The sequence below is a fragment of the Glycine soja genome, chromosome 14, assembly GCF_004193775.1.
Source record: "Glycine soja cultivar W05 chromosome 14, ASM419377v2, whole genome shotgun sequence".
Lineage (NCBI taxonomy): Eukaryota > Viridiplantae > Streptophyta > Magnoliopsida > Fabales > Fabaceae > Glycine > Glycine soja.
This window is the reverse complement of record NC_041015.1, coordinates 3108804-3122187: the sequence shown is the minus strand read 5'-3', so window position 1 is coordinate 3122187 and position 13384 is coordinate 3108804. Positions and strand designations below refer to the sequence as shown.

Below are 13384 nucleotides of genomic sequence, written 5' to 3'. Positions count from 1 at the left end.
CTGTATAAAAATTTCACATGAATCTCCATAAATAATTTAAACCTGATCCTATAAGTGAAATCCACGTAAACAATTATTTACTGATAAAAATGTTAGCTTATCTTTAATATTTTCTTCCTTAAAAAATAACAAATACATTTGGGATATTTTACCAATAAATGTATTTAGGATTAGTTAGCTTGGCGTGAATATGTTATTAAGAAAGTTCGAGAATGAAAATTGCGTGGAAATATTATAATTTAACTCAGATATTGTTGAATTCACTACCAAGTAACTAGAGGAGTCACTAAGAGCATGCATGTTGTATTGTTTATGCGAATTGATTAAGAATAAAATGTGTTATTTAACAAAAAAAAAAATTAAACACTCATTTTAACCATTTAAACATTTGAGTGGGTTTTTTTTTAATTCTTAAATTTATATAATCACAAATTTAAGATAAACAATCATGTATTATAAATATTCTAAGATAAATTATTATATAATCTAATATTATAATTAGAGAATTTCTACGTAATATGAAATCATTTTTTAATTTATGAAAAATTTAATAACATTTCACATAGAAATTAATCAATATTATATAGTGCATGTGTGGCCGCGCGTCTGATTTACTCGAACGTGAATTGGTGTGAAACTAGAGTCTTTGAACGTGTTTGGAAACACATATTAGATTTACGTTTAAACAGTAAAATCACGTCATAATGAAAAAATGACAGAAAAGCTACATTTAGGTGCTTCTGAGCACGCACTTTAGATATTGCGTCATTTCTGCCCAATTTATATGATTTTTTATGCGGACCAAACACAGGGATGATTTGGAACCACACAATAATTTCTTATATAAGCAAATAGTTAAAATTCTATTGGTGAATATGAGAAAAGCTAATTTTGAGATTACCAATAATGATCGAACAACGAAGCTGGTATTGGACTATTGGTAATGCTCCAAATGCTTGTTAGAAGCCAGTCAAGTCAATAGCTAATGTTGGAAATGGTGATGGCTGTCCACCAATTCAATATGATCCTGTAGTAATTGTAGAATATCACTCTTCATGGAAGCTTCTATCATTCATATTTCAGACTATATATTTATTTATGCCTGAATTTCTAGCAGTAGCATTTTTAATTTCTAATAAATAAATATTGCCTCTAGCACTTCCGTTTTATACTATTTTAATTAAATTTAAATAATATTTTATGGAATTATTTAAGTAGAAGTATTTACACAAGACACACAAGTATTTACTTCATTGGATTTAACGATGTTTTTTTTATAAAAATAATTTTTTAAAAAAATTTACTTATTTTTTAGTTGTATTTAGATTAATCAAATATTTTTTCTTCTGTTAAACTTAAGGGTTAGGGAAAAAAATATAACTTTATTTATTTTTTGATTTTTAAAATATAATAATTTCTTACTTTTTATCGGGCACGAAAGAAAAAGAGAGAGAGAGAAAGGGAAGGTAAAAATGCTTGTAAAAAGGGTAAATGTTTTTCTTTAATGTAAAGGATGAGTCGATGTCAAAATCAAAAAGAATAAATTGAGAATATAAAGCAATGGACTCGTTCTCTTTTAGTGTTGCGCGTGTTCTTAATCATGCACACCTTGGTGTTCCAATCGATCCTTTGAAACGCAGACAAAATAGGTTAAAGGGTCTTAGAAATCTGTCTTCATAGCACTGAATCTGGTGCTTGTGATTAAAATGAATGTGGAAACTTTTTTCACAGGCATATGTGTATTTAATAAAACAATTTGGTAAGGAGTCAATTTTAGCATAAGGGTCTCTTTCATTGCGAAACTAAAATTGTCCAATGTGATGGTGATCCATTTGGAATCACCTCTCACTTGTTCATTGAATGAATCTGCACGCTCTTCACCTTTGGAGTCTTCCCAGTTAGGATTTTTTTTATTTTATTTGTGAAAATCCAACGCGGACATCAATAATTTATATATTATGTTTAATCAATTCCGTTAGATTTTCTCAGTTTTAAAAAAGACAAGAAATTAAAGAATAAATTGTGGGTATGAATATGAAAGAAAAATATGGTACAAACCAAACCATTAAACCTTTTTACTTCTCTTCGTATGTATTAGGGGAAGAGAAAAATATGTTACAAACCATTATAACTTTTTTCAGAGTATAAGCGTTTTTTATCATAAAAAAAATGGATAGTTAGATTCAAACTATCTATCTTTTGTGCCACTTTTGTTTTTCATTATGGAATTTTTTTTATCAAGTGTGTCAATGGGAAGTTGAGTTGTGTAAATAAAAAAAATGTGGATGTGATTAAGTTTTTGGGAGATCTATTTGTGATAATTAAGAATCACAAAGTATACCTAATTCTAAAGATACTCACAAAAATATCGACAAGTAAAATGGCTAATTAACTATAATATCGGAACTGGGTATAAAATAACTATATATTTATAAATTTACGCGGATATAAGTATCCTGCACTTATCACAAACATATATATATATATATATATATATATATATATATATATATATATATATATATTATAATTTTTTGTGAAAACAATTACATTTTTTGATAGTTAATATTCTAAGTCTTTAATCTTTAATAATATCATTCAGAAAGTGAAAAATATTAAACTTTTAATTAGAATTTTTTTAAAACAATCAGAATACATTGTATTCTTAGGTTGAATGATTCTCTTTTTTATTTTGTTTATTTATAACTTAAATTTTGAGAAACTAATGTTATATTTGTCTGTTTTGAATATTATATATGTATATTTTTAATGTTATGTTTGAATTATTTAAAAATAAATTTTTACTATTGTAGTAATTATTTTAATTAATTTTATGTTAGTTTATTATCATTAACCTTATGCATAAATAAATTATAAATTATGAGTGTAAGTTTGAATATATAAATACCCAACAATATAAGAAGGAGGATTAAAATTACCACCCACACAAATATATGATCAAGTATGAATATTTAAACGCAATTGGAAAGACGGGTTCTATAAACGCAATTTTTTAATTTTTTATTTCACACCAATCAAAGCATGTCTAAGACCAGAGGAAATAATATTCCTTCACATGAGAGAGAGATATTGTGTGTACATCTTTATTGGTACACATCTTCGTTCTGCCATTTAAAATTCACATCGTAAGCTATTTTTTCATACAAATCTAACATTTTGTCGACTAACCATTTTAAAAATTGATGATAAAACAGAAACTGCAATTAAAAAATTCATTAAAAGAAACCCCACTTGTGCTTCTAACAATTGATAATGTTATTAGTTAACAACCATGCGTGAAGATCGAACTTATATCAAGAATGGCTCGAGTTTTAAGTTTTTTTTTCTTAAAAAAAACCTCACTCAAATATGACACATTTCTGCTTAGCCACAGTAAAATTCTGTGGTAAGATTTATTTTGATCGTAAGGTACAAGAGAAATATTTATTTTCTTGAAAATTTAAAGTTAGAAATGCTTGTTTTTAATATTTGTTTTTTTAAGTAACATTCACAAAAAGAATAATATTTCCATAAATGTTTTTTAACTTGTTTCTTACAAAATTGTTTTCATGAGAGAGGTGAAATACCGACTTTATTTTTGTTACTACAATAATAATATCACATTATTGAATCATTTAAAGTGACAAATAATTGAAGTTTTCGGTTAATATTATATTTTTTTTTCAAGAAACTTATAAATATTTTCAATAATTTTTTATAAAAAAAATAGATTTTAGTTATTGCTAGAAATAATAATTTTTAGGGCTTATTATTTCCAGTGGAAATTTTTTTCTTTCATTAAACGTCTCCTTTAGATAAATCACTGCATTTTCTGGAATGATATCGTCAAAAATACTATAATTAGAAATGCTATTTTTGAATAAGTTCAAAAATACATTATAGTATATTTAAGAATAGTTTTTAAAGTTAAAAAAATCAAAATAAAAAATAATAGTAGAAATAAAAGTTGTACTTGAATTAAAAATAAATTTGTCATGTTTTTATAAAAAATATTACAATTCTTTACTTTTCTACATCTCATTATGAGTAAAATAAAATAAAATATGGTTTATCATTTTTTAACATTAAAATATTTAATGTTTTTAAAAACTTATAATAAGCATCACATTCTCATGAATAAATTTCTAAACTGTAAGCCCACTTCAACAATTTACATTATTATTTTCGTAGTATCTTATTATTCAAACTTGCGAATTTTGTTACAGGTGATTAAAATTATTTACGGTATGGATTTTGACTTTTGGATACATACCCGAGGTTTATATAAATAGTAGTAACCATTATTATGAAATTTGATTAAAATAATTTAATTACAAAATAAAAAGAAATCAAATCAAAATTGAATTCGAAGCAGGTAAGAAACAGGGTAAGCGAGATATCCGTACTTCCGTTGCAGAGAGAGCGTGGAAAAACACGCGACGAGGCGAGAGTGGAAAAGATAAATAAATTAAAAGGCTCATCTTTTCCTCTCATTTTTTTTCTTCTGAAATTTAGAGTTTTAATTTCTCGCTCTCCAAAGTCCAAACAGAAGAACATAGCGTCAGATCAGACTCAGACAGGAGAAGTTGATAAGAACAAACAACAACGAAACCCTTCTCCTTCCCTACTCTTACTCTCTATCTCATTTCTCCTTCCGTCGTTTCTCTCATCCCTCGCGAGCGTGCATTGCATTGCATTGCTCTCTCTCTCTCTCTCTCTCTCATAACACGACGACGTTGCCACCGCGCACCGTCGATTGCTTCCGTAAGTAGCCTTTCGCATGGGAAACGCTAACGGCAGAGAAGATGGATCCATTCCCGGCCCCGCCGATCCCTCCGTCGCCGATCCCGCCGCACGTGGAACTCACGCGCCGGACTCCCGCCCCCCGGTTCGCGCCTTCTCCTCCGATTCAATGGCCAATAGCCCGCCGCAGAGCCCTCGCCGCTCCAGATCGCCGATCCTCTTCGGTCCTCAGGTTTTCTCCACAACATCCTCTTTGTCTCTTGCTTCCTCTTCGATTTTTCTGCATTTTATTTCGTCTTCACGCTTGTTCGTTGCTGCTGAATTTAATTTTACTTGCTAGGGTGGAATTTTGGTTTTGTTCGGTCAACTAGGTTATTCATTGATTTTGCTTTCTGTGTTCGGTTGGTGAGTTTCGTGCTAACTATTGTCTGGTGCATGAGAGACAGAGAGCGAGAGATTAGGAGGCAGTGTAGGTAGGGTTACTTTTTTTGTTGAAACCGTGGATTATTTACCCAGTTTATTTTTTATCGCCGTCGAAGTTGAAACGAAATGTGTTGTTGAACGGATCTGGTAATTATGTTGTTGATGGATTTGTTCTTTCCTGCATGGATCGTCACGAACGTGTTTCAGATTGAATAACATTGTGTTTGGATACCTGTCGTGGATGTAAAAATTTACGTCAAATTGTAGAATAACGTGGAAGCTACAATTCACAGCTTCTTTACTGACGCAGAAATATGCTTCCAAACACGCAATAAGCATGACAGTGACCAACAGGAATGTGGCTGGTTTTGATCGAGTGCATATGGTTTGAATTTTGAAAACTTGTTTGGGGAAGGCATGGAAGGCAGAATGGTGTGGATCTCGGAGATTACTGCTACACCTGCTTGTTCTTTTTGAAACTTTTATTGTCGTGTACTTATATCTGTCTGTTTAGGAGAGTTACCCCTCCTTTTTGAGAAACAACACGTGAAATATTGCAATACGGATAGATGATACTGCCTGCTAATAGTGATGCAATAATTTTGAATATTGTTATTAGTGCATCATTATGTAACTTAAAGGAATTTTACAGACAAGATAGTTTGTGGTTATGTTCTAATAGCTGTTGAGGGTGTACTTTCAAAAGTACTACACAAGACTATAAGCATGGCATACAATATACATTCAATATTTTTCTGTGCGTCTATTCCCTCCTACCCAATGTTATATCAATCCCATGAATTTGGTAAATATTTGCCCAATGTCTCTTTTATGCCTATTAATATTCTGAATGTCCTTTTTTTTGTCGTTGATTTGTGGAGAACCCGGAGAAGAAGTTTTATTCTATAGGCACCTCTCTGTCTCTTGTGTAGAGTTGATATATTTCCATGTTCAGCTAAACTTAAAAGACAAAACATGCTTAAGTTTATTTTGTATGAATTACTGTCCATAGCTATTTGGTGGCACCTTTGCACCATAGCTATTTACCCTTACTAACAACTCCAATGAAACTTTGATTATATTTTCCTATAAATCAAGAAAATTAGAGGACATTCCTGTTTTAGTAACTCATAGTTATTGTTACTAATAAACATAGTAGTCAATCTTGTTATAGTGGTTTTGTGGTATGCCGCTCCGCTCCTCTATCTGGGATTGGTGACTAGGCTAATAAATATGTTAGAGCTGTTCTCAAGGTTGTAAACGAAGGGCTAGTGACATACATGTGCATTAATAATCAAAACAACCTCCCTCCACTTTGGTTTTTTTTTTCCTTTTTGTGAAAACAAGTAACAAAACCTTAAATTTGCCTGTCTTTGAATATAAATTTGGAAGAGAGAATATTATTATGTGCCATTAAATAACATGGTTGCTAGATAATTTTTTTTATATTAATATTTAATAGAGTTTGATCTGAGAATGCATTGTGTGAAAAATCATGATATACTTGTTGATGGATCAACTTAAGTTGTGTGATTATACTTATACTTTCTATTGTAAATTTTCTTTACCTTGAGTGATTTTTGCTAATGAATCGAAGAGGTTGACACTTGGCAGAAATGTATAGTTTTGTGAATTAAAATTTGTCTATCTGAAAAGTGTAGTTTTTTGGTTATAACTTGTGCACAATGTTCTTATTGACTTAGCTGTCTCCCATGGAAATGGTAAATACATTCTGAAACATCTTTTATGATCTGCAATACATATGAAGCTTTCTTTCTTTATGTGTGTGTGTGGCTTACTGAAATTTCAATTTCTCTCTAGTTAGGATTTTTTTTTTCTGGGTTAGGAAACATGTAAATCTCACCAGTGGCAATTTGGCATTACTTCAAAATAAATGTAGAATTTCCTTGTGTTTTTCAGGTTCCTCTAGCTCCATTACAAAGAGGTAATGGCCCTCCTTTTCTCAATCAAATGTGGCAGAATGAGTCTCATGGTATTGTTAATCAACTTCCTGAGCAAGGGATCCCTGTCATGATTACATGGAACTATGGTGGTAACAATGTGGCTGTGGAGGGATCTTGGGATAACTGGACATCTAGGTGAGCGACTCCTTTTTTGGTAACAGTAGTACTGAATTGTATTTGACATGAAAAGTTATCATAACTGCAAATGATCTACAATGAGATTAGTACCAGGGAATTTTATTACTTGCAGGAAGGCATTACAGCGATCTGGCAAGGATCACTCAATCCTTATAGTCCTTCCACCAGGTATATATCATTACAGGTTCATTGTTGATGGTGAAGAGAGATTTACTCCAGAGCTTCCCAATGTAGCTGATGAGATGGGACATGTCTGCAATCTTCTTGATGTTAATGTATGCATTGATCTATTTGTTTCTTTCTCTTTATGAAAACAACATCGTTTTGTGAACATTTTTTCATCATGAAATTTGTTCTCAAATTGTGTGTCTGCATTGAAGTCTTTTTCTTCTGTGTCAAGGTGAATGCTTCAGTTGGGTTTTAAGATGAACTTGACATACAACAGATGCCGAAGATCTTTCCCCCTCCCCCTTTTCTAGGTCTTTATTTTATGTTGTATTTGTGGCGAGGAGGGCGAGGACAGGTAGGGGTGTGCAAAAAAAAAAAAAACAACGGTTCGGACTGAACCGGATTGCAACCGAACTAAAACTGGACTGGTTTTTATCTGAACTGGTTTGAACAAAAAATAAATGCACGGTTTTACAAAATCAGTTTGGTTAACTGAATTCTTTATACAAAATTGGTCCAGTTAACCGAACTGGTTTTCGCTGGAATCAAATTCCTTTTATTAGAAAAACCCAGTTTGAAATTGATTCCTTTTTTTTGAAAAACCCAGTTTGAAATCAGTGTGGTTCTTAGAACCTGTTTAAAATTGGTTCAAAACCAGTTTGGTTCAAAACCGTTTATAAAAACCAGTCCAGTTTTGAGCCGATTTTCTAAACCAATTCGACTATTTGAATATAAAACCGATTTAATTGATTCAGAACCAGTTCGGTTCGATTTTTTTACCGAACCGGTTTTTGCACACCCCTAAGGACAGGTAGCCAGGTGGGTGGGGCAAGGAAAGAGTGATGCATCCTATGTTGTTTTGTCATGTCTGCACTCTGCATGCCATCTGTGGAGATAACGGATGAACATAGACGGGAAACACTGGTTTCTGCACTCTACTATTGGTTCATGGAAAGCCAATTTTCATAGGTTTTTGTGCTTTTAGGGCTGGGCATTAGTGGGACTGTTGAATGAAATTCGAGTAATAAAACCTAGCAAATTGTTTCACAATTTTGCTTTACTTGACTATCAATACAAAAAGAAAAATTCAGCTGATTTGTCTTCCATTTAATGATTTAAATGTTATGGTTTTCTGCAGGATTATGTGCCAGAAAACCCTGATGGTGTGTCCGAGTTTGAAGCACCACCCTCCCCCGAATCCAGCTATGGTCAAGCATTTCCAGCTGAGGAAGATTTTGCAAAAGAGCCGATGGCCGTTCCTTCGCAGCTGCATCTTACTGTCCTAGGTATGGAGAAATCTGACATAGGTTCCTCTTCAAAGCCCCAACATGTTGTGCTAAATCATGTCTTCATAGAGAAAAATTTGGCCTTAAAGTCTGTTGTTGCCCTGGGACTCACTCACAGGTTCCAGTCCAAATATGTGACAGTTGTCCTTTACAAACCACTCAAGAGGTGAAATATGTGACGCTTGTCAATTATATAAACCTTTTTTTTTCTTTTTTCTTTTTGGTAGCCTCAGTCTGTAAAGATGAAAATTTAAATAATACTCCTTGACAGGTGGTATATGAAGGGCTTATGTCTATATATGCTTGAGGCTTCTGTTCAAATTGATAAATTAAACCTTTTTGCTTTTCAATTACTTTTTGTTTCTTTTCCTTCTTGAATTATTGAAGTATCAATAGGGTGGTAAGGGGGTGCTGATTATAATTGTGTTTTTTGGATCAAAATATCAAATTATTGTTTATAATATCAAGTTATTAGCTTAAAATAATGGTACCTTTGGATGGAAAGACAGGAAATATAGAGAAAGTAAATAGAGAGAGAAATAAAATGGATATTAATATATTTTCTCTCGGTGGAAGAAAAAGTGAGAAAGAGAAGGAAAAAATTGAATTTTAGAAACAAATTTGGCTTGCTTATTTTATGTTTTTCAAAGCTGTTTTCTATTCTTTGAGATTATTTGATGAAAATAGATTTATTCTAGTGTATTTTCAAAACTTTTTTTTTTTTGTTTTTAAAGCCAAAAACTTGTATCATTTTCAAATCTTGTTTTCTTGTGTGTTTTTTTTGTTATCTTCTTTTCTGACGTTTATTCTTTAAAAATGAGTTTTGATGTTTTTTTAAAATAATCAAGCACATCTTTTTTTCATCTCTACTGGTACGGGATAAAAATATAGATGAGTAAAATGTCAAGATTTTAATATTGTCTGGGGTAAATTTTTTCATTAAGAAAAATTAGTCGTTCGGTTCTTATATTGCAAAAACATTAGTTTCTACACTTAATTTTATTAATCCATGCACAATTACTTTTGATCCCTGTTTTTCCTTTTCATTATTTGTGTTGGGTTAGCAAATAATAAACTTGAAATTATAAAATTGTGTCTCACTTTTTACTTAAATAAATGTTAAAAGAGTAGTGACACTTTCTACCCCATTGTGTTATTGGTTAAAGTTTATTAAAAATTAAAAAATTTTCTATCTCACTTTTTATTTAAAAGAGACTCACTTATAATTTTGTAGTAATAGATTTTAACTAATAAAATAATAGTGTGTACTCTTAAAAAAAATAAAATAATAGTTTGTTACGGAAAACATTATTCTTATACACTTTTTTTGGTTGCATAGAAAAGAAGGAAAGAGAGGAGAAAAAGTGAAGAAATAGAGAGTAGATTGTCATCTTTTCTTAGAAATCGAGGGAGAGAAATAAAAAGGTGCGGGATTTACATTTATTTTTCCACAAAATTATGCCGAAATGATCAATATAGTACTCATTTCTTGCAGAAAATGATCGATTATTTTTTGTTGTTAGTCGATTATCATTAGCGTATATGATAAAAAGTCATTTTTCAAAAATAAAATTGATTTTCATTTCTCTCGAGTTGCTAAAATCTACTTTCATACATAACTGGTTTTGGATATTCTAAAATAGTAATTGATTATGCATTGGACCCATGAACTTCAATCGATTTTCACGCAGTGGAAAAAAAAAAGCGATTTTCCTTTCCAGCACAATTGATTGCAAGAGTTTGATAGTGCATTTTTTTTATTAAATTGATTCTTTTTTACTCTTTTTCTTATTTTTTATTTCTTTTAAATCAAATACCTCTATATTCATTCTATTTCTCTCATCTTTTTTTTATCTATTATATTTTTCACCTATTTTTTTCTTCCTATCAAACACACTCCTAATCATTACAGGCCAAGAGTAAAAATAGTGAGTATAAGTTTAATAATCACAAGAAGACATCAATTTTCATTTTCGTTTAAAGGAGAAGGCATGAATAAATGTGATATCTTCTATCTCTAGAGTGACATTATATATAATAAATTTATATCAGGTACAAAATTGTGTGTTATGTGTTGTATGAGGGATCTGCATAAGTTTGCAAGGATATTTTGGGTTCTATTAGAGAGTTAAAAATTCTAATTAGGATGATTATATATATAAAAACAAAGTTAAGGGATCAACAAACACCTCCTAGACTGAAAAAAAGTTGGTACATTTTTGTTGAATGAATTATTATTTTTCTTCTAATTATGAGAAATATGGATCCAAAATATTCTTGTCCTTTAATTTAATGTATATATGTTGTTAAATTTATATTATTTGAATAATCTGCAGTGCACCCCAAGATATATTGATATGGTTCCTCCCTTACGTGCAACAAAATCATTGAGATTCTTCTATCCACCTTATTCTTTTCTCCCTCTTCCCTTGCATTTTTATCATTTCTTTTTCTTTTTCTTGGTGATTTATCTCCTTTTAACTTAATTGGTTCCTTTAGTTTGCACACTTTGCTCTGCCTACTTGCTTTTCTTTTTTAAAAATCCATGATTGCAGCTTTGTTCTATTCGAGATATTTGAAGTATGTAGCTATTGCATGCATGCCTAAAGACACCTGAGTCGGCATGATATTTTACAGACACCAAACAAAGCCAACAAACATGCTTGTTTCCTCTCCATGTTTGGTTGTGAAAAAAGTTTTACCATGCTAATGCTAAGGATATATTTGGTTTAAAGGAATAAAATGAATGTAAAAGTAAAAAAAGATGAAAGATTTAAATTAAAATTAAGATGAAGGGAACCAAACACTAACCATCGTGAGCCACATGCAAAATCCCAAAGGTGCAAAAATGAAGATGCCACAATATGGTAAGCAGGTTAGGCCGTACCATAAGGTACAGCATGTTACTATTTATAACATGACAACTGTGCCAATACAGTAGTACAAATGTACAATACCATGTACTCGAAGATTCCTTTTCTTTATAAGGATGCTATCACTTATCCAAGTTAACAAATCACGACAAATTGGACATCTGAAACATGAAACAAGGATCTGGATCATTTAGACTTCAAGAGTTTCAAAATAAACTGCACCTACAGTTGCAAATCAAGTCATTATTAAAGTTAATAAAATTTAATTTTAAATATTAATTTATTGCATAATAAAATAAAATCATTGGATTCGTAAGATTCATCCAGTTTCTCTAAAAACTGTTGAAGATCATAATCCCGAAAACAGATGTTAACAAAGTCATTTCCGTGGGATAAATTATTCAAAGGTCCTCTCATGAGGGTGTTTGGTACAGATGCAAAAGTTATTTCAATAATCAATTACATGTATAATTGATTATAATTAGAATTGATTTTTATTTGTATAAGTTTGTTGACAAAAATCAGCTTTCACATAATAAATTAGAAAAAAAAGTAGAATGTTATTGGAAAAAAGTTGTTGGGAAATTTAGGAATAACTAAAGAATAATGTTTTTAGGAGAAAAACGGTTGTTGAGAAATAATCACAAATTTCAAATTTTTAGATATATGAAAGCAACTTATTTTTTCAATGTATTTTTTTAACAAATTTTTAGATAACGAAAACAACTTATTTTTTCAATGAAAAAACTTTTTATCAAATTTTAGCTGATGCCCTAAACGCACTAATTATTTTTCAAACACTTTATTTCTATAAAAAAAAGCTAAAATAAAAAAATAGGGTTAAATATGTTTTTTTCTTCAAAATTTAACAAATTTGTTTTTTTCCTTTAATTTCCTTTGCATTTTATTCCAAAATTTTAGAAATATTAGATTTTAGTCCTTTTCTTAACTATGTTAAGAGGTAGGAGACAGTGTGATGAGGGATTCAATGAGGATCTTGATCTTAACCAATTACATCAACTCAGAATAGTGACGACATCCGTCAAAGGAACATTATCTTCTCCAATCATCTATTACTTTTTTTCTTTTTTCTTTTTACTTTTTGTAATTATGTTTTTAATTGGTTAACTTAATTTTGTTTTTAATTTTTCTAATTAGTTACATGGCATGTCAAATTACTTCAAACCACTGACTAGAACGACCACGTGGTCACATCTAACTGTAGAAGCAAACATAATTAAGAAAAAGACTAAAATTTGATATTTCTAAAATGCTGGAGATTAAATGTATTTTTTTTCTTTAAAGAATTAAATTCAAGTTAATCCGATGTATTTTCATTGGACAAAAATATATTTAACCCAAAAAAAATATTATCCAAAACATGTGTGGAGGAATCCTCCAAACATTTAAATCATTGATTTAAGTAATATAAAAAAATGGATGGCTTTTGACAACCAAATTGTCAAGGCAAAAGTGAAAAGAGTAATGCCTCATTCATCACCCAAATACATATTTTTTTTAATTGATTTCTTTTTATCACATCGCATCTTCGATAAGACATATACCAAAGAAAAGGAGGAAGAAGTTGGTGCCTCCACGATGGTGGTTCTGGCATTGTGCATCTTCAAAAGCACCCACATGTTACGAATTGGCGCAGTGATTTTGACTTTGCTTGTGCTTTCACAGTGAATTTGGATTTGGATTTAGATTTGGATTTGGATTTTCTGCTGCTAGCACAATGCCTCATTCTGAAAGAAATTAATCTCGTGCCATCAGTAAGGGAAAATCT

General features: G+C 30.7%; 1 protein-coding gene across 1 annotated transcript; it reads left to right on the top strand.

Annotated features, from left to right (window-relative positions):
• Nucleotides 1-4522: 4522 nt before the first annotated feature.
• LOC114385025 (SNF1-related protein kinase regulatory subunit beta-1-like) lies at nt 4523-9075 on the top strand. The gene is made up of 4 exons (XM_028344955.1): nt 4523-4975; nt 7087-7265; nt 7381-7543; nt 8575-9075. The coding sequence occupies exons 1-4, from the start codon at nt 4781-4783 to the stop codon at nt 8890-8892; spliced, it is 855 nt and encodes a 284-aa protein (XP_028200756.1). The 5' UTR covers nt 4523-4780; the 3' UTR covers nt 8893-9075.
• Nucleotides 9076-13384: the final 4309 nt, after the last annotated feature.

Bases quoted from the DNA above. Each gene is read 5' to 3' on its own strand.
- LOC114385025 (XM_028344955.1), top strand. From the start codon at position 4,781: ATGGGAAACGCTAACGGCAGAGAAGATGGATCCATTCCCGGCCCCGCC. The intron at 4,976-7,086 runs GTTTTCTCCACA...TGTGTTTTTCAG, and splicing joins CGATCCTCTTCGGTCCTCAG to GTTCCTCTAGCTCCATTACA. The intron at 7,544-8,574 runs GTATGCATTGAT...GGTTTTCTGCAG, and splicing joins GCAATCTTCTTGATGTTAAT to GATTATGTGCCAGAAAACCC.